The sequence below is a fragment of the Pinus tabuliformis genome, chromosome J, assembly GCF_031772625.1.
Source record: "Pinus tabuliformis cultivar Carrire ecotype Pingquan chromosome J, CPIR1, whole genome shotgun sequence".
Taxonomy (NCBI): Eukaryota; Viridiplantae; Streptophyta; class Pinopsida; order Pinales; family Pinaceae; genus Pinus; species Pinus tabuliformis.
Window position 1 is genome coordinate 243,916,474 of NC_142295.1, and position 24,955 is coordinate 243,941,428.

General features: G+C 38.7%; 1 protein-coding gene across 1 annotated transcript; it reads right to left on the bottom strand.

The window, feature by feature from the left end:
* Window positions 1–4,831: 4,831 nt before the first annotated feature.
* LOC149226676 (uncharacterized) lies at window positions 4,832–13,692 on the bottom strand. Its single transcript, XM_089380266.1, has 4 exons — window positions 13,530–13,692; window positions 6,989–7,065; window positions 5,065–6,889; window positions 4,832–4,950 (listed from the first exon to the last, which is right to left on the bottom strand). The coding sequence occupies exons 1-4, from the start codon at window positions 13,690–13,692 to the stop codon at window positions 4,832–4,834; spliced, it is 2,184 nt and encodes a 727-aa protein (XP_089236392.1).
* Window positions 13,693–24,955: the final 11,263 nt, after the last annotated feature.

Below are 24,955 nucleotides of genomic sequence, written 5' to 3' on the forward strand. Positions count from 1 at the left end.
GCCTCCACCAGCAGCAGCAGGTGGTGCAGCTTTTGCACCTACCGGAGGAGCCCTTGCAGCATTGCGAGGAGTTCCCAAGTATTTGACGCTATGTGTACAGGGGACAGTATGTGGCTAGCGAGTATTAGTTTTGGTTGACAGTGGGGCAACCCACAACTTCATCGATGCACAGATGGTTGAGCAGAGGGGTATACAGACAGAGAGCTTCAATGGATTTTCAGTTTTGGTCCTAGGAGATCAGACCATGGTGTGTGCTCGTTATGTCCCAGAGTTATCAGTAACGATGGGCACCTACACACTGACTGACCACTTTTTCATGGTCAATATTCCGGACACCAACATAGTACTGGGTGTTCAGTGGCTTATCACTCTAGGGAAGGTCACGACAGATTGGAAGGCCCTAGAGATGGAGTGGGATGATGAGAAGAGAGGGAGGCATGAGAAGATACGGGGACAACACACATATCCGCCTCAGACTGTTTCGGCTCATCGAATGGAGGCAGTCTTCCGGAAGGGAGACATAGAGTGGGCAGTAGAGCTACGTGCATCAGAGACAAGGACTACAGGGCAGATAGTGCACCCGGAGATACATTCCATCCTTGACCAGTATGCCGCAGTATTTGGGGAGATTTCGCCGGGACAGCCACCGGACCGGGGTTTGAGCACACCATTGAGCTTGAGCAGGGCATACAGGCAGTGATTACTACCCCCTATAGGCATCCCAAGGCCTATCGGGATGAGATTGAGCGGGCCATTTAGGAGTTGCTGACTCTTGGGCACATTCGGCCAAGCACGAGTCCTTTTGCTTCTTCCGTGGTGTTGGTGAAGAAGAGGGGTGACACATTGAGGATGTGCATTGACTACAGGGCCGTGAACAAGAAGACACTGAAGAACAGGTACCCCATGCCCAAGATCGATGAGTTGAGAGGAGCACGGTTCTTCTCAAAGATTGATTTGAGATCTGGGTACCATTAGATCCGCGTGAGGGAGCAAGACATTCCCAAGACCGCCTTCAGGTGTCACTATGGGCACTTTGAGTTTTTGGTGATGCCCTTCGGGCTAACCAACGCCCCAGCTACATTCCAGTCTTGCATGAATCACGTCTTCCATAGTCACTTAAGGAAGTTTGTGTTGGTGTTCTTTGATGATATCCTCATTTACAGCAGGACTTGGGAGGAGCATCTCCAACACATTGAGACAGTATTGCGCATCTTGGAGGAGTAGCAGTTCTATGCCAAACTCTCCAAGTGTGAGTTTGGATTGACGGAGATGTTATACTTGGGACACATCATAGGGGTGGATGGAGTAAGGGTCCACGAGGAGAAGATCAGGGCCATCAGAGATTGGCCGGAGCCGAGAAACGTGATAGAACTTCGAGGATTCATTGGCATTTGTACTTGCTACCAAAATTTCGTCAAGAGTTTCTCACAACTTGCTGCACCCCTGACAAATCTGATGAGGGAGGGGGCATTCAGTTGGTCGGATACAACGCAACGAGCCTTTTACAAGCTCAAGGAGGTTATGAGCAGCTGCCCAGTGCTTGCATTGCCGGATTTTACGTAGCCATTTTTTTTGGAGTGTGATGCATCGGGAGAGGGGATCGTCACAGTGTTGATGCAGGGAGGTCACCCTGTAGCCTTTGAGAGCTGGAAGCTCCTTCCACACGAAAGGTTGTATTCTATATATGACAAGGAGATGCTGGCGATCATGCATGCATTGGCCAAGTACCGACAGTATTTAGTGGGTAACAGGTTCAGGGTGAGGAATGATCACAACAGCTTCAGGTTCTTTTTGGAGCAGAAGCAGCTACAGGAGAGGCAGCAGAAGTGGATTAGTAAAATCCAAGCGTATGACTTTGACATTGAGTATGTCAAGGGTAAGAAAAATGTGGTAGCAGATTCCCTTTCACGTAGACCAGCCATGTTGTCTCTTATGAGCTTGGACGCACACTGGAGGGCTCGACTTTTAGTAGAGTACTCCAAGGACAAATTTGCATGTGAGGTTCTGGATGGGCAGGTGGCGGATGATAGGTATAGGGTGGTCGATGAGATCATCTACTACAGGGACCAGATCTTCTTGACTGAGAGATCTCAACTCAAGAAGAAGATATTTCAGGCATCACATGATTCACCATTGGCAGGGCATCAGGGGTTTACCAAAACCTACAGGGCCATTAGAGAGAGGTTCTCATAGAAGGGCCTCAAGGAGGACGTACTCCAGCATGTCCGACAGTGCGACGTTTTCCAGAGGAACAAGGGGGAGATGAGCCATCCCACAGGATTATTGTAGTCTCTTCCCATTCCGGAGGGGAAATGGGAGTGTATTTCGATGGACTTCATCACAAGGTTGCCCATGGTACAGGGCAAGGATTGCATCTTTGTCGTCGTTGATCGACTGACGAAGTACTCACTTTTTTGCCATATCTGCACACTACACAGCAGCACAGGTGGCCGAGCTGTTCTTAAGAGAGATCTTCAGGTTACATGGTCTTCCCAAGACCATCACCAGTGACAGGGACAACTGTTTCATGGGCGGATTTTGGTAGGAGATTTTCCAGTTGGTGGGGACAGAGTTGACATTGAGTACCAGTTATCACCCACAGACGGACGGGCAGATAGAGATAGTTAACAAGTGGCTGGAGGGCTACTTGCATAATTATGTCAGTGGGCAGCAACGAGCATGGATGAAATGGCTGCATCTGGGGGAGTACTACTACAACACTACACATCACATGTCCATTGGTATGTCACCATTCTATGATTTTTATGGATATCATCCCTTATCTTTTGCTCACGTGATGTTTGGTGCTAGCAAGGCTCTGAGAGCCAAGATTTGGATCCAAGAGATTCAAGATATTCTTCGAGCTCTCAAGGATAATATGGCTACAACAAAGAACCAGCAGAAGATGTATGCTGACAGGGTCGGGTGGAGAGACAGTTTGAGGTAGGGGACTTGGTCTACCTACAGTTACAGCCATACCGACAGTCGTCACTAAAGCAGAAGGGGGCTGAGAAGCTCAAGCACCGCTTTTATGGGCCATACAGGGTGATACGCAGGATTGGACAGGTTGCATATGAGTTAGAGCTGCCCTAAGGCAACAAGATTCATAACGTCTTTCATGTATCATGCCTGAAAAAGGCATTGCAACAGCATGTGACAGTGACAGATGAGCTACCACCCACGGATGATGAGGGGAATTTGGTGTTGCAACCAGAGGCTATTATTGATACCAGGGAGAGGCAGCTGTGGAGCAAGATGGTCCGGGAATTCTTGGTGAGGTGGAAGAATTTACCGGATGAGGATGCCACTTGGGAGAGTGAGAAAATTTTGTAGCATCCATCACTTCAGTTGCTTGAGGACAAGCAACATTTTGCCGGGGGAGACTGTAATATTCCTAATTAGCCATGGCTAATTGGAATATTCGATTTTGCTCAATTTTGCCTTCTATAGTTATTTATAAATAAAAAGGTGAGGAAAAGGGGGACATAACTCACCTTTAGAATAAAGTCACTCCCTAGTAGCACAACGTTGTGACTTAAAGGGGAGCCAAGGGGGCCAAAGGACCACGCAGAGATGGGGCCCATGCAGACACTTGGAGGGACTGCGCAGATGGAAAGGAACACGTGGCAAGAGAGGGACTACGTTGGAGGAGGTGGGCCTTGGGATTGAGAGAGGCCAACGCTATAAAGGAGAGAGGAGCCTCCTCATTTTGTCATTCGATTATGTGCATTTGAGCTAGTCACTTCGACTTGGAGCACGCTAGCTGTTTAGCCTGTCTGCAGCACTGTTTAGTGCATTGAGTGTCTCCGTTCGGAGATCTCACCCTTAGCCCCGGGGGACTTCGAGTGCCTACTCGGGCAAGGTAGTTTCCAACAGTCTTTTGCAGTAGGATTGATCTTTGGCGTTGTGGAGGAGCTGAGCATTTGAGGACTGCGCAGTCTTGAGAGAGAGGGACGCAGTTCTTTTGGTGGGAGTTCCGGATTGGGGGTTTTGTGGAGGATTAGAGCTGGGAGATTGAGCAAGGGATCAACTCTTGCATATTGGAGGATTTTGGCAGAGTTTCGGGCTGAGTTTTGGTGGATTCTATTCAATGGCAGCGCAGAGCCTTTAGGGACAATGTAGATCCCCAAGGGGTTGATTTTCGGGGGTCGGCTATTTCAGAAAAGCTTTCTGAGTTTTTCTCGGTTTCTTGAGTAGAGTTTGATTCCAGAGTTTCAACATTTTCTGAGGGGAACAGCCCCAAATCCTCATTTTATTTCTAGCAGTAGCAGCAGCACGACAGTTCTCCAGCAGCTTGGACGCAGTTCAGAGAGAGGCCATTCCTTTGCTATTCTGAGTGTATTTCTTCACTTTCCTTGTGCAAGTCAAGGTGCCATCTTTCTGATCACCTCCTGTACTCATTCCATTACTAAGTATAATAAAATGGCTTAGCATTTCTCTCCGCATTTCTTGAGTATCTGCTTATATTTCGTGTTCACATTATTATATGTTGTACCAATGTTATTTTTATCACTTTGAGTTTCCCGGTCACTATATCATTTGGAAGTGTTTGGTTGGAGTTTACTTGGGTTTGAGGGATATCCCGGAAACGGGATATTACATGCAAGGATACAAAATTATAAGATTCGGTTTCTACAAAGGTTCATATCAAAACCTTAGTTTAAATTCAACAAAAAATAAGAAACTGAAAGATAATTTCCTTGTCATGACTAGATTAAAAAAAATGATTACCTCTCACCGACAAACAAAAAAAGAGAAGCTTTTACATGATGTGATTACTAAATTTTTTATCTCAAAGTTCGAAATTTTGTAACACCTTGTATAAATTTCACTACCAAAGTTTTCTCCTACTTCCAGAAGGGAACTCGGGCTCAATCCCTGACTGATTACTGGCTTGATCAGCTGCATTTGTCAATGGAGACTGCCGAGACCTCTTTTTTTGAGACTTACCTGCATATAAAAAATAGCCATCAGATTAACATTACTTAAAGGTTATAATTCATCTGCCTTGATGAACATCACAGTGCTATAATCCAATGTAAGATTTTGAAATAGGCAACTTGCCTTTTTCTGTTTCCTTTTCCTTGGCTGGGAGGAGGAGAGATGAATCTAGCTGACCATGTTCTTCAACAATAGAATTCATTCTGTCATGGACAAGGTTTTGTCCAGTAGTAGAAGGTATAGAGCGTAATTCACTGTCAACTATGTCAACCACATTGTTCCTCCCTTCAACAACAGAAAATTTATGCTGTATTTGTGAATGTGACTGAAGAAACAGCTTGTTATCCTGTAGCTCTTGGCCATTTATTATGTCATCGTTATCACCACCAAAGGATGGATAAAAAGGAGATTTATCCTGACATCTACTATCTCTAATACCATGAGCTTCTTTTTCATTTGCTTTGATGTTGCCACTAGTTGCATTGGGTGAAAATGCATATTCTATGTCATTTGCGACCAGTTTCACACTGGCATCTTTAGGTAATATCTCAATTTCTTTGCTTTGGGAAGAACTACTAGAAATGTTTGAGTCTAGACCCTTTAGGAAGGGTAAGAAAGCATGATGTTCTAACAAGTTTTCTATCCTTGCAGAAATATCCCCTAGTCTTCCTTCCTGATGAAATTCATCCTTAAGATTTTCTTGGGAAAACTGTTGCTCTAGTTGCATCAAACGGTTTTTAGATACCAGTGTATCATTCTTTAGTTCATGGAGTTCTTTTAATTTCTGTAGGGATTGCTCTCTCTCTTTTCGCAATGATTCCCGCTGCTCCTGCAACTTCTCCCTTTGGATGTGAAGATTACTGATATCTGTCTTAATCTCTGACCATGCCATCTCTGCTTCCTCATGCATCTTAGCAATTTCCTGCCTTTTGTTCTCATGCTTTTCCCTTTCTAATCTCAGTTCTTCCATTTCCTTCTGAATCAATTCTTTCTGTGAAAAGATATCCTGCATCTCTCTTTCTTTCCATTTTTCAAACTCTGAATCCCTTACTTCTAAATCCCTCTGTACCTGCTTGCACTGCTCCTTTATGTTTCTCTCTAATTCAGTCCTTTGCATCTTGTATTCTTGAACAAGTTCATTATGCTCGTTCTCATATTTAGCAAACCATTCTGCATGTTCATGATCAAAATTCTTAATGAAGGCCTCTTTTTTGGCATGAAGCGATACTGCATCCATTTCAATTAATTTCCTGAAAACATGTTTATCTTGTTTCAACCTTTGTTCTTGATCATAAAACCATTTTAATATTCTCTCTCTATCTTCACTGACCTGTTGTGATTCCTGGTCGGTTTGTTCCCTTTTTTCTTGAAGTAATTTGTAATCTTTATCTAAACTTTCCTTTTCTAATTTTAGTAGATATGCTTCATTGTCAACATTTTTTTCACTACCCCTAAAACAATCAATCTCTTCTTTTATTTTCATTTTTAGAATCTGTAAGCTATTATGTTCCTCTTCTATTGTGGTAAGCTTTTCTTGTTCATTTTGGATCTGTTGTTTCTCTTCTTCAATACCTCTCCTAAGTATTTCCAGTTCTTGTTTTTCATTGTTCACAATCTCTCGTTCCTTCTCAAGGTTTTGTTTTTGTACTTTAATTTTGTGTTCCTCATTTTCACAGGACTGTCCTCTTTCTATCAAGTGGGTTAGTTTTGCTTGCAAGCTCTTCTCTGATTTTTTTAATTTTTCAGCATATCTATCCAGCTGTTTTTCCTTTTCCGGCAATTCATGCTCTTTAACTTGAATATCAGCAACCCTTAATTCAGCTAGATGCTTCTGTTTTTCCAATTCCTCCTCTAAAGACCTGTGGCATTTTTCCATCTCTGCTTCAAAAACTGCTTTTTCTGCTTCACATTCCTCTTTCTGTTTGGCAATGAACCTTGGAATCTCAATCTGGAAATCCATCAAATTTGAATTTTCACTCACGTTTACAAGTCAAGCATGATAGATATACCAATAATTAGCAATTCACTGCTCAAATTTCATAAATACCTGAATATTACAATAGTTCTGTAACAAACCATATATACCCCGTTTCTGCAAAGCATACATAGAAATGTAGGGAGGGCCTGGCAAAAGTTACATTCTTACTAATAGACCTGATCTGTTTAAGCATACTGGGAATGTATTGACCCACATAGAATTTGCTCAATTTAGTCTCCTAAAGTGAACTGAAACATAATAGCAAAGTTATATACTATATGGTCCAATAGAAAAAAACAAATGCAAGAGTAACAATTGAGAGTAGATCGCAAATTACATGATCTGCTAGGTATGTGTCATGACTCTTTTCTCCGGAGATTTTCTAACTACTTTTATGAACATCTTTAGTAGAGAGTGAAGAAATTGAAGACTTGTGTCTGGAATCTTCATGGTGTTTTTGTGCAATATATATTGAAAGATGGTATCGTTGAGGTTATTTGGACAGGACCACAACCATAAATTCCCAGGTAATTTATTTGGTACTTGACTTAATTAATGATACCCAACACATTAAACAAAGAGGAAAAACCAACCTTAGAAAAGAAACCTCAATTATCATATCAAGTAGTAAGTTACACATGGCAAAAGGCTATTAGATGCTGCACTTATAGGAGTCTTAAAAGTGGACAGCATGTCAGCAGCTTTTCCATAGAAGGATGCTTTATTAACCCTACACATCAATAGGATGCTACGTAAGGCACTGCATTGATATATATTACTGCAATCCTTGTCAAAGCCCCGTTTTTATGCAGAAGAAAAACAGCTTATAAATAATAAGCACATTGTAAATATTCTATTTAGATATTACGGTGCAAGCTCAATAGATAAATACGTCGACCAGTGTGTGGTAGTGTGTGATATAGCAGCAAGTTGCAAGGTGATTGAACTTGTATTAATGTTGAGGCCTGTTTCTGCACAAATTAGCAGGCCTAGTTGATAGGCAAAAGCTAGAGGGCACAACAACCCATGGGACAAAGGCCCACTATCACCACAACCTAAGTCCCCTACTCTTCTCGAATTTTCACCAATTGGAGGAGTGCCAATAATAACTCACTTGTGATAGATATGTATCTATGGTAGGTTTGAAGTGAGGGAAGGCGACTCATTCAATGGAAAGGTTCAATGAAAGTGAAAGCTTTGGGAGAAGCGATTAAGGCTTTCCACAAAAAACCCATTGAAAAAGGAACCTACACGAGACCTAGGGTTGAGATATATTACAAGATATGAGAATATCCAAGGTCAAGGTAGACAAGATAAAAGACAATGATTGATATACTTCAACAAGTACTAAAGCAAATGCCTTCAATGAATCCCCAAGTTGAAGGATTAACTTCTAGGGTTCCCTCTTGATGTGATGGCTAGGGCAGCGAATTTATAGAGAATCCACCGTGGAAATTCCACCAAAACTTGAGGATCCCTAGAGTAGACAGTAAGGAAGAATCTTATCTGAGCGAAATTCAAAATGCCTCCCTACAAAGGATTTCACACCAAGCCCTAGGGGAGCCTCCCTATCCTTAAAGAGACGAAAAATAGAGGTGAAAAGAAATACATTCTTTAAGTTTTGATTGATCACAAAGGATTCAACACTAGTGCCTGCCCATTGGGAGGTTAGGCATCAAGGATGATCTTAATATTTGCAACTCGCTCCTTTAAGGAGACCTAAAGAGCAGCCTTGCTAACCCTAATAGAAGCAACTTCACTACACCTTTTGGATATTTATACTTCAATGACACTTGTTAATGGAGTTTCAAGGATGCAAATGCAATAAATCCCCTAGGAACATTCATTCAATCACCATGTATGAGTAATACATGCAAATTTTCCTAATCCAATTTTAGACAATATTTCATGAATTAGGGCACATAAATCACCATGAGACAATATTCCATGCATTAGACATTAATGAAATCGTATATTCATCAATAAATAGCACTTACAAGAGGGTGAAGAACATATCCATCCATAACAATGCCAATTAGAAGCTCCAAAAAATATAGTGAAATTATCCAAACATCAAAATTCATCCAAAAAGCTCCAAAACACTCTACAAATTGCAGGCCCGAATTCTTTTCCTAGGCCAAAAATCCAAGTGATGATGGTTTAGAATGAAACTACGTCTTGTTGACCATTTACATGTCAACAGTCCAAGAAGCAGAGTATAGAGTAGTGGAATAATTTTTTTGAGTCAATATCATCATTGTACTCCCAAATTCTGTGTTTACAATGTAAAAATGATTCTAGTATTAATACTAAGCTGTGTGACAACACCTATGAAGGCCTATGATTCTTCTCAAATGGTTTCACTCTAGGGAGTTTTTTAACCTCACCAAATTATCTATGTTTGTAAACATGGATAATTGACAGAGTTTTTCTCCCAAATATACCCCAAAGCTAAGGTGGAGCTCATTGACAAGGTCTTAGGTGAGTCCTAGTGTTAATCGAGTCTATGTATTTTATCATACTAGATCATATGTCTTGTGTCGCAAAATTTGGTTGAGTCTTAAGAGTCCGAGTCTATGTGTATTTTCCCCTTCTAAGGGTTGAATTTGTAATATCTTGATGTAAAAGTGTTATCTAGGAATATTTTTGGTGAATGGTTCCTCATAATTAGAACATCATTACCAAAATAATTTTAGATACACTTAGAGGGTGGAAAAAATATTTAATCCCCTCTTGAGTCTAATAATTAAATTTCTAGCAAAAAATAAAATTAAAATTAGCCAGAAATTGTCAAAAAATAAAATGAAGGGAAAATTAATTACCCTCCAAGTGGAAAATTCATAAAAAAATTATTTGAGGCTATTTTCAAGGGAAAATATTCAAGTCAAAAATAAAACTCCCATTTCCAAGGCAGAAGGACCCAGTCTAGAAATTTGTTTGGGCTAGAGAAGACTATTTTCTAGCAAATTGATTTTTTTGGACCAAGCAATTAAATTTTTTGCACAAATAACGATAATTCTATTTTTTGAAGTCCCTCCAGTGGTCCAGAAGTCAAGTTTTGAACCTCCAACATAGTGAATAAGAAAAATCAATATTTTTTTGGAAATTTGTGTCAGTTAATCAGGGAATTGAATTTTTTCATCAAGGATCAAGCCATGGATTAATGCAACTAGCTGTTACTTCCACTTGGAGGGGCTAATCCCTCTCATTTTTTCTATATAAGGAAGCTTTCAAGCTCCTCATTGAAACTTAACTTCTATTGGATCTGATGTACTGAGCTAAACTCTACTGGATATTTTTCTGAATTAATAAAATCTTTGGGGTTTCAAATCAAGGTGTATCTCTCTTGATGATTCATGGTATGTGTTGAATAATTTTTATGCTCTAATTGTGCTTATTGCTGAAGATTGTTGTTTCACATCTAGTGGTTGGATTATCTATTAGCATAGATATTGTAACGACCTATTTATAAAAGTAATATTAAATAAATTTTAGTAAATAAATTATATTAATCAATTAATAAAATAATAAAAATAAACTAATGATAAAGTATTTTAATATAAGTGTAACCTTTATATTAAAATAAAAAATAAAAATAAAATCAGAAAAAGGAAAGTTAATCCAAAAAAATCAATATACCCTTTTTAAAAAGAAATGTATATGACACGACATGGGAAGGGTGTCACGAGGAAATGAAGCGGTGGGTGCTGGAGGAAGGACGGCCACCGCCAAGAATTAGTTTATAAACCAGAAGGAAGATTTTGCGAGAGGTACAGGGAATCGAAAAGAAGAAGGAAGAACGAAGGGGATACTGAAGAAGTAAATTTGAGTTACCTATGGAAGTTGAGCTGGTTGTTTTGAGGTTTTTGGGCATGGGGGAACAGTCTGCTTCAACTGAGAAGCTTACTGGACTGAGTAGAAAGGTTCTGTTCATTTTGGCTGGGTGGTTTCGGTCTTTTGGTAAACGGAAGCAAACTGGAGGAGTTCTGAAACATTTTCATCCGCAGCAGACATCCGCAGCAGACCAAGTAAGTACTTATCATCAAATCAAGCAATTAGTCATATGAAGTTTTGCATAAACTTAGAACAAAATTTTTATTAAAGTTTCATACTCTGTTTAGAATAGATAGCTCTATAAAAACTCACAATATTTACAGTTCAGTAAATCTTTATAGTTTCAGAAATGTTTCTTTACATCAACTCAGTCCTTACATTTGGTATAAGAGGGAGGTTAGAACCCTGTGAGACCTTACAGGCCCATTAAATCTCGTTTTCAAGCTTCTGTATTTTAACCAGTCCCAATTATTTTGTTTCTAATTTATGAAATTCAATTATGTAGTGACTTCATAATTTTCATCTTAACGCATATGGCTACATTTCCTTGTTTGTATTTTTCCCGTTACTGTTTTACAGTGGAATGTTTATCAAAGAGGAGGACCGTATATATAGAATTGTTGAAATTTCTCTGACATCTCAACTAGAATTTTCAGAACTGCCCTGTATATATCTGTTGGGAGTGTACTGTATGTTCCTCTTCTCCCGCATCTTGGTGTTTAATAAATGATTGAATTTAATTACTTATAACCTGGGACTGGAAGAGTTACAAACGGGACGTTCACCGAGAAACAGGTGGCAATGGGTGAAATTATAACAGCCAAAAACCCTTGCTGCAGTGAAATCATACTGCATCTGTGCAGTAAATACCCCGACCATCATAGTATTTGTGCTCTAACACGAGAACCATAGTTCATCTTTCGGATTTTGTGAGTGTAGGGATTCTGAAGATCCTATGGTTGAGAGCTGCCATCAAAATCTGTTTAGAAGATTCTGCACCGAGAAAGGGGATAGGAATCCGGACCTGCAACAGCAATAGCATAAACCTGTGGAAATCGATACACATTTGCAAAGTAAATTAATACATATATAAATAACTGGAACGAAAGGACTACGCTTAATATAATATGGGTACAAAGTTATTATGTATCACTCGTGGCGTCGACAACAAGCTACAGTCGTGCCCACCAGCTAAATTCAAAACTGTGCGATATGAACACATGTTCCCAATCAACATATTGTTGGGTAGTTTAGATGAAATTTTGACATCATAACTAATCAAATAATGGACATACGCTATTTAAATGACGAGTTCACAACATTGACGCAATTTAGAACCCTTATAATAATTAAAATTGAAATATTAATGAGGGTATTTCGCAGATATAAAAAAAAAATGATGGGCTCAAAGGCCCAAAATCTAAGCCTGTATTCTATGCGATACATGTGTCATGAGATGACCATTGTAAAACAACAGAACTGTCGGCAGGGGTTTTGACTCGCCGACCTCTCACCATATAAATGCCTTCACATCGAAGTATGGATGGCCACAATGAAGTTCGACCCACGAGGAACGTTGTGTCTTTGTGGGCTCCTCCTGAGTGTCGTGTTTGGTATCTTGAAACCCCAAGGAAACTTACGTAAATGATGGGTACTCTAGAATAACACTTTTCTACTCTTCAACTGTGCTCATGCTGCTAATCGAACAGACTACATATTTTATGAAGGCTACCGGAATAATCGACCTATCTTAACATACTGCTCCGCATATAAAATAGGAATGTGGAATGGAGACGCAAGGTAGAGAGGAAATGGGATTAGGGTTTCATCACTGTCAGTCGTATCAGATGGCATGCCTACTTTTCAGAAGAAGCTCTCCACCTGTTAAACGTTCATGAATAATAATCAAATTCACGTTTCAGAAGAAACTCTCCACGCGTCAAATAATCATGAATAAGTTAGGTAAGATTCTCAGCGTTTTCAAAACCTTCCCGCAGTCTTCCACATGAGTTTTAAAATTTTCTCAAAAAGAAATCTCTCATCTTCTTTTTTTTTTGGGCGGGGTCTTTCATGATTTCATTGTTATTTTCTTTCTCTTCTATAAAAATTTAATAATAATATTTCTATGAGAAGTTATATTTATTATAATTTAGTTATGAATTAAGAGTAAAAATAATTTTTTTTAAGTGAAAGAATATAGAAAATTGTCAGCATTGATGTAACAAATTAAATTTTGCCTCTTGACGATTTCAATTAACTCATAATTTTTCTGTATGGAACTTGTTAATATTGGCATAATGTCTTCTATAATAAAATCTATATATATTTTATTTGCATCAGGTGATTTTGATTGTTTGATTATTTGGGGATTTTGATTTATGCCTAACTAAATAAAAACATAGTATAATTTGATATGCGAGTCAGTGGAGAATGTTTACTAAGAGAATGAATATTATGAAAAAAAAAAAAAAATTGCGATTTATAAAAACTCATGCATTAAATTAAGTACTATTACGCATTAGGATAGAAAAACCCCACATTAGGACAAGGAGGTCGTGAGACCACCCTCCTTGACCTCAGTACCAGTAAGATCTGCCTAGTAGATAAAAATAGCAAAAAAAAAAAACTATGCCCATTTATAAATGTGAAATTGCAAAAACTATATGTTAAATCCGAATGTATACTTCAAAGTTTTTATAAAATTTTATTATGTATACAGGAAACATTACAATGGTAAGGACATATGAGCGACGACGACGTGATCGAGCAGCATCACCGTCATTAATACCACCACCTTCATCATCATCATCTCCATCGCCACCACCATCATGATCATCTCCATCGAGACCATCATCAACACCAATGGCTCCAGCACCGGAGTTGACCGTGATAATGAACTCATTAGAAGCCTTACTGGAAACATTAAAAGGGTCAACCATGGCTAAGACCAAATAAGAACTTCAACCCTTAGCAACCAATTCAGCGGAACCAAAGAAATTTGAGTATAAAAGATCAAAGGAAGATATTTCTAGGGAGCTTCAGAAAATTAAACTCCTAGAATTTTCAGGAGGTCGAGCTGGAGAACGTGTTTAGGCATGGTTAGAAGGAATGAACAAATGCTTTAAATTAAGAGAATATTCTTCTTCTGCAAAAACAAAAATTGTTGTATTTCAATTAAAAGAAAGCGCCTTGATTTGGTGGGGAAATCTGGAAAAACAACTACACCTCACAATGGATAATATCCCTTGGGAATTGTTCGAGGAAAGATTCCGCGCAAAGTATTTACCTCCATATTTTCAACAACAACAAGCCAGATCTTTTCATACATTAGTTCAAGGTAATAAAACAGTGGAAGAATAAGAGATAAGGTTTATGGAGCTTGTAAAATATATTCACTACTTAGATTCTAATAAACGTCAAGCTAAACGCTTCATATTTGGGTTAAATCCTCGCATCAAGGCCTTGGTGAGCATGTGAAAACCATCATCAGTAGCTGAGGCGGTAGAATGTGGCCAATATGCAGAAGAACATCTAGGAATCAAAAAGGATGTAGGGCCAACAAAACCTTTACAATCAGGATTTCCAGGAAAGACCCTGAAATTTCTTTAGGGGAGGTAGCTTAAGGCCACCTTATGGTAATAGACTTATCCCAAGAAATGTAGGAACAAGAGCTCCCATGGCAGTTAATACTATAGCCGCTGAATCATCAAACACCAGTCCATGGACATCTCGTGGAACTGCTAATAGAGGAAGAAATTTGAGAGGAAGCAACATGAGAGGACGAAGCTCTTTATCTAGAAATTCACGTCCTGATTCAAGAGGACCAACACAGGTTAATTGTTGGGGATGTGGAGGACCGCATTTTCAACGTGATTGTCCAGAAGCTTCATCAGGTATATTGCATAGGACTGGAAAGGAACCAATACCAAATACCCAAAGTGATCATAGAATTCATGCATTAGTCAACAACGATCAAGCACCGCATCAATCCACTGTAGTGGAATCTTCAGGTATTATTAATGGTATAAAACTCAAAATATTATTTGATACTGGTGCCATAGATAGTTTTATTTCGTCATATGCATTAAACAAATGTGGGTTGGCATCTTGCAGACAAAATGATTTCAGATAGGTAGAAATCGCCTCAGGGGAACTCCAATCTGTAGACTTAAGTGTGGATCAATGCAAAATTGACCTAGGGGTCTGTTCGACTAAATTGAAAGTTTATGTCACAGCCTTAGGAACTTATGATTTTGATATAGGTATGGATTGGCTAGAAGCTCATCAAGCTTGGGTAGACTGTTATGGGAAAAGAATTCTAGGTATAAATGATGAAGGAGAAGTGATCCAAATTCAAAGAATCAAGAGAAAAGTATCTTTATGCTACATATTAGCAATGAAAATGAAGTGTTGCTTAAGAAAAAGTTGTCAGGCATATGTAATTCAAGAATTAAGTAAAGAAAAAAGACCATCCTTAGAACAATATCCAGTGTTAACTGAATTTTCGGATGTATTTCCAAAGGAATTACTGGGATTACCCCCTATAAGAGAGCTAATCTCACAATAGAATTGAAACCTGGTACTCAACTAATATTTAAAACACCTTATAGAATGACAGCTCCAGAACTTCAAGAATTATAAATTCAATTGAAGGAACTATTGGATATAGGACATATTCGACCCAGTATATCACCTTGGGGTGCTCTTGTAATTTTTGTCAAGAAGAAATATGGATCCTTAAGATTATGCGTAGATTATCGAGACTTGAATCGAGCTAAGATAAAAAATCACTATCCTATGCCTTGAATTGATGATCTTTTCGATCAAATGAAAGGAGCTGCTATCTTTTCAAAAATTGATCTTCGTTCAAGCTATCATCAGCTAAGGATTTCTAAAAGCGATATTTCTAAGACTGCATTCCGGACACGCTTTGGGCATTATGAATTTACTGTGGTACCATTTGGATTAACAAATGCACCAACAATATTCATGAATCTTATGAACAGTGTTTTCCGCAAATATCTTGATCAATTTGTACAAGTCTTTTTAGACGATATACTCATCTATTCCAAGAATGAGAAAGAGCATGAAGATCATTTACGGATAATGTTGTCCTGCCTCAGAAAACATCAGTTGTATGGAAAATTCTCCAAGTGTTCGTTCTTTCAAGAAAAGATTCATTACTTAGGTCATATCATATTAGGTGAAGGGATCTCAGTAGACCCTGAGAAGGTAAAAGCAATCATGGAATGGTCAATATAGAAAAACGCACATGAAATACGAAGCTTTATGGGTTTAGCCGGTTACTACCAAAGATTTGTGGAAGGATTCTCCAAAATTGCAAAGCCGATTACAACCCTTCAGCGTAAAGATGTTAAGTATGAATGGACTGAGGAATGTAATAAAGCATTCTCTAAACTCAAAAGACTACTGACCAGTGCACCAATCTTAAGAGTTCCTGACATGGACAAAGATTTTATGGTATGTACTGATGCATCTAAACATGGGTTAGTTGCAGTATTGATGCAGGATAAAGGAGTAATAGCATATGTCTCCAGAAAGTTAAAGCCTCATGAAGAACTCTATGCTACTCACGATTTAGAGTTAGCCACTGTAGTACTAGCTTTAAAGATTTGAAGACATTATCTAATAGGGCGAAGTTTTACGCTTAAAAGCGACCACAAAGTCTTCAATATTTGTTCACCCAAAGAGACTTAAATGCCAGACAAAGACGATGGAATGAATTCCTAAGTGAATATGACTTTGGAATATCATATATTAAAGGAAAAGAAAATGTAGTAGCAGATGTTTTAAGTAGAAAACCATAGATATTCTCCCTCATACCTATCAAAGTAGACTTAAGGCAGCGAGTACTAGAACATCTCATAAAGGATAGCTGGTATTTAAAAGTAAGATCTAGTCTTGATAGTAAAAAGCCAAAAGAATCTAAGTTTGAAGGATATCAACTAGCAGATGATGGAATCTTACGATTTCATGGGAGGATGTATATTCTTGATAATAGGGATCTTCAAGACACTATCCTTAAGGAAGCTCACAGAGCAGTGTATTGTGCACATCTTGGAGTAAAAAAATGTATACGGATACTAAGAAACTTTTCTTCTGGTCAGGCATGAAACGTGATATCGTTCAATTCATTGCAAGATGTTTGGAATGTCAACAAGTAAATGCAGATCATTGTCATCCAACGGGTCTTTTACAACCTCACGACATTCCTATGACCAAATGGGAGATTATTTCTATGGATTTTATCACTGGGCTACCTCTTACTTCTCAAAGACACAGTGCCATTTTGGTAGTAGTAGATAAATTAACAAAAAGCGCCCATTTCATTCCCATGAGAGATACTTATGACGTTTCTGACGTAGCTCGAGTATTCATAAATGAAATTATCAGATTTCACGGAGTACCTAAGGAGATTATATCAGATAGAGATTCTCGATTCACTTCAAGATTCTGGACTTGCATATAGTTAGCCTTAGGAACTCAATTAAATTTAAGCACAGCTTATCATCCTGAAACTGATGGACAAATAGAAAGGGTAAATCAAATACTTGAAGATATGTTGAGGACGTATGTTATGGATCAACAATCACAATGGGAAAAGTACTTATCCTTAGTCGAATTTTCATATAATAACAGTTACCACAGTTCAATCGGAATGCCTCCATTTGAAGCATTATACGGCAGACCTTGCAGAACACGTTAAGTTGGGACAGGTTAGAAGATCGAGTGATAATAGGACCAGAATTAATCCAAAAAATGGAAGAGCAGGTAAAACAAATTAGACAGCGGTTAAAGGAAGCACAGGATAGACAAAAGAGTTATGCTGATGCTCACAGAAGTGATAGGAAGTATAAGTAGGGGATAAGGTTTTCATCCACATCAAACCGAATAAAAGTACTATCCGATTCGGAAAATGGACAAAATTATCGCTCCGATTTATTGGACCATTTAAAGTCATGGAAAGAGTTGGACCTGTCGCCTATCGTCTTGCACTGCCACCTCACTTGCATAAAGTTCATAATGTATTTCATGTATCTATATTAAGGCATTCCATAGTTGACCAATCTCATAACCTTCAATGGAAGGAACTGCAGGTATCGGACGAAGGAACCATATCGGTCGAACCATTACGTATACTGGAACGTAGAGTTCGACAACTCAAAAATCGTCTAGTAGACCAAGTTAAGGTCCAATGGGACAAGTATAGTCCTGGATCAGCTACTTGGGAAGATATGGAAATCATATGTCAAAAATACCCCAACTTGTGTCAATTTTGAAGAACTTTAAACCATGTTTTGTATATATTTGCTTTACTTTAAATCAGAGACTCAGAACCATTTTGAAATGATCATATATAAACATGAAATTTTATGACATAATATCTATTTAATTCCGCTAGTACATGGATACCAAGACGGAACATGTTATTGATCTTACTAAATTATAGTTATCAAAGTAAAGTTTAAATATTTGAGTAATTTTGCTTCTGATGGGAATTAAGATATTATAATTTTGTTTCATTTATGCATATCAATATGATTGATGAGATAGAAATCAAAGAATGATTACATTTTAATATGAAAGTTAATGACATGAATAGAATATGGAAAAGTATGTTATACTGTAGTTGACATGTGTGAATTATACATAAGCTATTTGTTTTTGAATATGTTAATGCACATTTTATGAATGCATGGACAAGTGTTTATGATTGCAAATAATATCCGTTACCAAAATGACCGCGTGATGACAGAAATCTCAGAACAATTAAGGCTCAAAGAGATTCCATGATAGGGTATTAACCTTGATTCTACTGGAAGGGGTGGAGGTGTTGCCCACCGTGTATCCTTTGAACTTTGGAGTCATGGGAGCACTGTGCGAGTCACGCTCCCCTAGACGTGTGATGATGACTGCCAGATGCCTACTAGGGATCAGGTCGATATAGCCGATGCTGTCATCCTTGGAGTTTATAAATGGTTAGGCCAGTATAACTGACACCATGACATACTCCAGTAGAGGACGGATAGGATGGGAGCGGAAGAGATTAGGAAGGATAGGATGATTTTGTAATAGCTGGGGAACCTAATGAAATAAAACATGATCATTAAAGTTATAAACCTAAAGTATTCAAAACACCAAATTTGTAGTGCCCTTACATTAAGTAAGAATTTAACCTCAATACACAATCCTAAGAAAAATGTACTAATCGCTATCATAAATATTCATATAAGATAAAACTCTAACTTCGGGACGAAGTTTTCTGAAGGGGGGGTGTATGTAACGACCTATTTATAAAAGTAATATTAAATAAATTTTAGTAAATAAATTATATTAATCAATTAATAAAATAATAAAAATAAACTAATAAATGTAAGGACTGAGTTGATGTAAAGAAACATTTCTGAAACTATAAAGATTTATTGAATTGTAAATATTGTAAGGAGTTTTTATAGAGCTATCTATTCTAAACAGAGTATGAAACTTTAAGAAAAATTTTGTTCTAAGTTTATGCAAAACTTCATATGACTAATTGCTTGATTCGATGACAAGTACTTGGTCTGCTGCGGATGAAAATGTTTCAGATCTCCTCTAGTTTGCTTCCGTTTACCAAAAGACCGAAACCACTCAGCCAAACTGAGCAGAACCTTGCTACTCAGTCCAGTAAGCTTCTCAGTTGAAGCAGACTATTCCCCCATGCCCAGAAACCTCAAAACAACCAGCTCAACTTCTGTAGGTAACTCAAATTTACTTCTTCAGTATCCCCTTCGTTCTTCCTTCTTCTTTCTGATTCCCTGTACCTCTCACAAACTCTTCCTTCTAGTTTATAAACTGATTCTTGGCAGTGGTCGTCCTTCCTCTAGCACCCATCGCTTCATTTCCTCGTGACACCCTTCCTATGTCGTGTCATATACATTTATTTTAAAAAAGGGTATATTGATTTTTTTGGATTAACTTTCTTTTTTCTGATTTTTTTTTTTTTTTAATATAAAGGTTAGACTTATATTAAAATATTTTATCATTAGTTTATTTTTATTATTTTATTAATTGATTAATATAATTTATTTACTAAAATTTATTTAATATTACTTTTGTTAGGATATTCCGACACATAGGAGATAGTTAAGTATAACTTGGTCTAGTATAGAGTTAGGTAAAGTGTGTTTCTTTACTATGTACATTTTGTAACTTACAATCCGACGGTCACGATATGTAGTGATCCGACGGTTCATTCTCTCCTCGTTATTACCGACACTTGATCCGTGGCTTAACACCCGATTGGTCCATGATCTCTATTTAAAGAGCATGGAGGGTCATTTGTAGGTTAACTGTTCATGAGAGAAGCTTATGTAAAATTTTATTCTTTTATTAATAAATTGCCTGAAGTGGCCGCGTTGGTTCAGGCCGTGGACTGTTTCCCTCTTTGAGGCTTTTAACCACGTCAAAAGTACTGGTGTATTGATCTGTGATCTGTTTGTGAGTGGTGTCCTTTGGTGTTCTGTCTGAGGAACTTACCCTGTAAATTCCTACATGGTATCAGAGCTATTTGAGGGCCGCGTCCGTTGGTGATCCAAATCTGAAACCGGTAGAACTGCATCCGACTGTCGTTTCCTAGATCTACTGTTTCTGACTACTTTCAGGCTGAGAGGACTGCTCTATTGTGTTGGGAGCATCTGTTCCAGTGTGGAACCCCTTTCATTTCACGCGAAAAGGTTTCCGGTAGCCCTAACTACGTCATTTTTAAGATCTGGAGGTATACAGTGTTTATTTGTAGTTTACAATTATTTTCTCTCTGTTTATTTCGGTTTCGGTTTATTTAGCCTTTTGAATTACCGGATCTATACCTTTCATTTCTGCGTATGCTCTTTGCTCCGCGACTCTGTGCGATCTGGGCAAATCAGAAACAGAAAGGAAGGATTTTTCTCATGCATATGCTCTTTTCCGCTGCGCCTTAGTGTGATCTCGGAAAATCAGAAACATTGAGGAAAATATTTAGTTTTCGGCTAAAGCTAACTTCGAGCCGCAAGGTTCGTTTTTTTTTTGTATGTCCGTGTTGGGTTTTGTGTTTTTTGTTTTGTAGGGAAAAAGAGCTTTCTCAAAGCAAGCACACAACCCAAAGCTTCAACCCCCCCTCTCTCTCTCTCAAACTTTTTGTATAGCTCACTTGGTCCAAAGCTAATTTATGAGAGTAGAGGTCTTGAGTTCAAGTCTCCTTTTTGTGGGGGCGGATTTTTCATTTCCGCACATTCTCGCACTTCGTCGGCATCTTCATCAAATTTTCTTCAAAAAGCCATAACTTCTTCATCCGGAAGCCGTTTTCAGAACCGTTTTTTTTGAAACAGCCTAATTTTTCGAGATCTTTCCATTGGAACACTTAGTTTCAGCATCTATAGCTTCAGTTTCTGTTAAAATGGAAAGTCCATGCCAAGTTATTCTTGACAGCACCAACTACTTCCAATGGTGGTCCTACATTGTGGATTTACTTAGAAGTAAAAGTCTCTACAGAATAGCCTCAGGCCAAGAAACGAAACCGAAAGATGAAGATAAGGCAGCTAAATGGGAAAATAGGCAAGATCAAGCACGTGGGTTGATAGGGATGTCTATTTCTCCAGATCTTAGATTCCATATTGCAGAACTTGATACTCCTGATGAAGCATTGAAACAGATTACTAAAGTTTTTGGAATCAAAAATGAACTTAGAGCCCATCAACTTGAAAATGAGTTGCTTACATTGGACCCCAATAATTTTTCTTGCATTGAAGATTTTTTGTCCAAGTTCAAGACCCTTAGACTTCTCTTGGAAGGTGTTAAGGTTAAGAAAGAAGATAGTAACCTTCTCTATTCCATTCTTACTAAGTTGGGACCAGCCTACTCTGTGTTTGTTTCCACCTTCCATTCTACAAGAGAAGCCTTCATTTCTCAAGGACAAGACTACAAGTCCTCTTCCTTTGATTCTTTTTGTGATTCTTTAATAAGAGAATAAGAAAAACTCTTACACCTTGGTCTTCTTAATCTTGGAAACTCTTCCAAGAAAGCGTTAGCTGCCCATCAACAACCAAATCCAAAGAATCCTAAGAAGTTGTATCCTAAAAGGAATGGTCCTAAACCAAACAAGGGTCCTAAGCAATCTCAGCCTCAAAATGAAAAATCATTTCAACAAAATGATAAGACAAATAAAAACAAAGGGAAGAAGACTGATAGACATTGCAACTTTTGTAATCAAGATGGCCACTTAGTGATGAGCCCCAATTTTTGGTAACAATTTGGGCTCATTTGGCCTACTTACCTTGCTCAACTCTTCATCTTTTATCACTTATGCATCATTTCTTAGTATATTCGTGTTATTTGTAGGAAGAAGGGCAGGCATTATTCCTATGTGACTAATACATGATGATTTCAGGTTTTTTGACATTAAATGGAGCAAAGACCACGCAAATGGAGACAAGGAGACAGCAAAGGTGGCATTGCGGGTTTATAGGGAGGTTGTCCACAGTCTTGAATGACCTCCCTCGTGATCTCCACCCCAACTCCGAGCTCCAACAGCTATCCCCACCGAGCTGAAAGGCAGCCAACGGATTCTACAGGAACAACAGTTCACTTTCAGTTGGACAACCAAGCTCCACTAATTGAGGAAGCCAGCTTGATCCTCATCATGTATAAATATTGAGGCCGTAGCCTTTGATAGGAGCTTTTTGAACTTTTGAACTATTGTTGCAATTTCTGAGTACGAGCTACAACTCGGTTTTTGCTTTTTGTAAGCCAGTTTTGGCATGATGTTAGACTCATGATTATGATCTTTTAATAAAGGCAGGCAGATTTGGATTCAATCCTGAGTTCTTAAGAGGAGCTATAGCTCTCAGGTTAGGGCCCAACCTGAGAGCAATAGACGTCCTTTTCCTTGTATTGTTACTTGTCTTTCCTTTCAGCACTTCATTTCTTTAATTTCTTTAATGTGATTGAGTAGGATTAGTTTATGGTTAAAGTGCTTTCAGTAGCTTAGATTAGAGTAGGAGGATTAGCATTCATTAGAGCTCCAAGAAAAGGTTGACAGTGCACTCATTGCCATCTCTGTTCAGAGATGGGGGCTGTGGACCGTACCAACCACAAAAAAAACGCAGTCTTATACGTTCATGCAAGCTGCAACACAATCATTTCAGTCATAGAACCGTCCATGCATTCCGATCTTGAGCAGTACTTCTTCGTTCCAACACCATGCACGATTTCTCTCTGAAGTTTACATTGCTGTTTGTTGGTTTAATAACACAGTTAAAATAGGTTGATGGAATTCTCGGTTTTGTGCAAGACATAGAGGATTTGTTCCATTTACACTGCGCAGCATTGTTCTATTATCTTCTTCTTCTTCTCAACCGTGCCTAAGTCACCTGCTTAACCTCTGTTCAGCTCGTTTTCCTTCCAACCCTTCTACTGTTCACGTAGCTCCATCTTTTTGACTTTTCATTGCTTCCACCCTTCTATCCACCAACCAACTGCATGCACTCTCTCTCCATCCCATCTCTCTGTCCCTGAGCCATCACTAGCTCCCTTTTCATCCTACCTATCCACCCATACCGCTCCTTCACTCCTCCATCACCAAAAACTCCAACTGCAGAACATCCTGTAGAAGTTAGCAGACTTCCTGTAGAAATCCCGAGCTTCCTGTAGGATCCCCTGCAGACATCCTGTAGAAGCCTACAAACTCGGTTGCTAAGCACCTGAGCGTTGTGGACTTCTGTGGAATGATGTTAGAGATCCCCTGGAACCTCTCCTAGCCCTCCTGACCTCTTCCAAGCCTTCCTTCCCTTCAAACTACCCCTGCACAGTCAAAACCTAATAAGAAACAAAGTCATAATAACTCCAACCACTTAAGCAAAAATATAAAAACAATGTTTTTTTTCAATGGAAGTAGTTTAAATTCATGCATCTCATATCACTAGAAGTAATGGCATCATTTTTAGGAGTTACATTCCCATCGTTGCATTGTAAGGATTAAGCTAGTCAGATTAGGGTTTGCTAGGGTTTGTATTTCTTTTTGGCTTTCAGTTTCTTTCCGCAAGTAGATTAGCTTCCTTTGAGTTAGCTTTCGTCCATCAGTTAAAAAGCTTCTTCTAAGAGCTCATAGAAGTTGGCTTGAGCCCCTAGCGGACTTGTGCTAGCTGACCAAGTGACAGCTGCGGCAAGAGCTAGTACTTGTGCATACAGCACCGTCGCTTCCAAGTTTGTTACGAACTACCGGGTTGATAAAATTAGAGAAGGAAGCTTCAGGAGTTGTAGCATTATTGCTACAATACTGGAGCCCACCATCTTTTTGGCGCCGTTGCCGGGGAAGCGTCAGAGTATTAGTAATTGTTGCTTTTCTTCTATTTTCTTACTCTTGCCTTCTGCTAAGCAGTTTATTTCATTTCCATTCTGCAAAAGTAGCATAGACATTTCCTGCTTTCATAGATTAGCATTTCAATTCCGCAATTTCAATTTTGCAAGCGTAGATTAGTATTTCAATTCTGCAAGCGTAGACTAGCATTTCCATTCCTCCAATTTCATTTGAGCAAAGTAGATTAGTTCTTTCTTGCTTTCAATTTAATTCTGCATCTTTATTTCAGTAAGATAGTTAGATGTAGATCAATCTGTTTCAGTTTTGCAGGTACCAAAGAAAAACAAAAGCAATAAAAAAAGTCCTTCCATTTCATGCCTCGTAGGAATCGAGATAAAACAGGCAAATTCTTACCCAACACCCCCACCACATCACTGAGTCACCCTTCTCTCTTCTTCGGTGACAGTGATCCAGAAGAACCTATAGGTGAACCTCCTGAGATATACGAAGATCCTATAGCAGAAGAAGAATTAGAGACCATCCCATCTGAAGCTATGGCTGACAATAGAAGAGAAGATGAGAGAATAGAAGGTGCCTTCCCCATCCGAGAGACCAATGGAGAGATGAAAATGAAGAACATTAGCCCCTCCGCTTTACCTCACTTCCATGGACTGACTACTAAAGATCCTGATACCTTCCTGTTTGAGTTTGCTGTCCTTTGTAGAACCTATGACTATACTAAAGATGAGCAGAAGCTGAAACTCTTCCCTTCCACTCTTAAGGATGCAGCATTACGCTGGTTCATGGGCTTACCTGGGAATAGTATCACCACTTGGGCTTAGATGCAGCAAGCTTTCAATACCAAGTACCGG

Excerpts from the sequence above, each read along its gene's own strand:
- LOC149226676 (XM_089380266.1), bottom strand. The coding sequence starts at position 13,692 with ATGGTTGACCCTTTTAATGTTTCCAGTAAGGCTTCTAATGAGTTCATT. Across the intron at positions 7,066-13,529 it reads AGGTGGTGGTATTAATGACG|GCCCTCCCTACATTTCTATG; the intron begins GTGATGCTGCTC and ends AACTTTTGCCAG. Across the intron at positions 4,951-5,064 it reads GGAAAAGGAAACAGAAAAAG|GTAAGTCTCAAAAAAAGAGG; the intron begins GCAAGTTGCCTA and ends TTTTATATGCAG.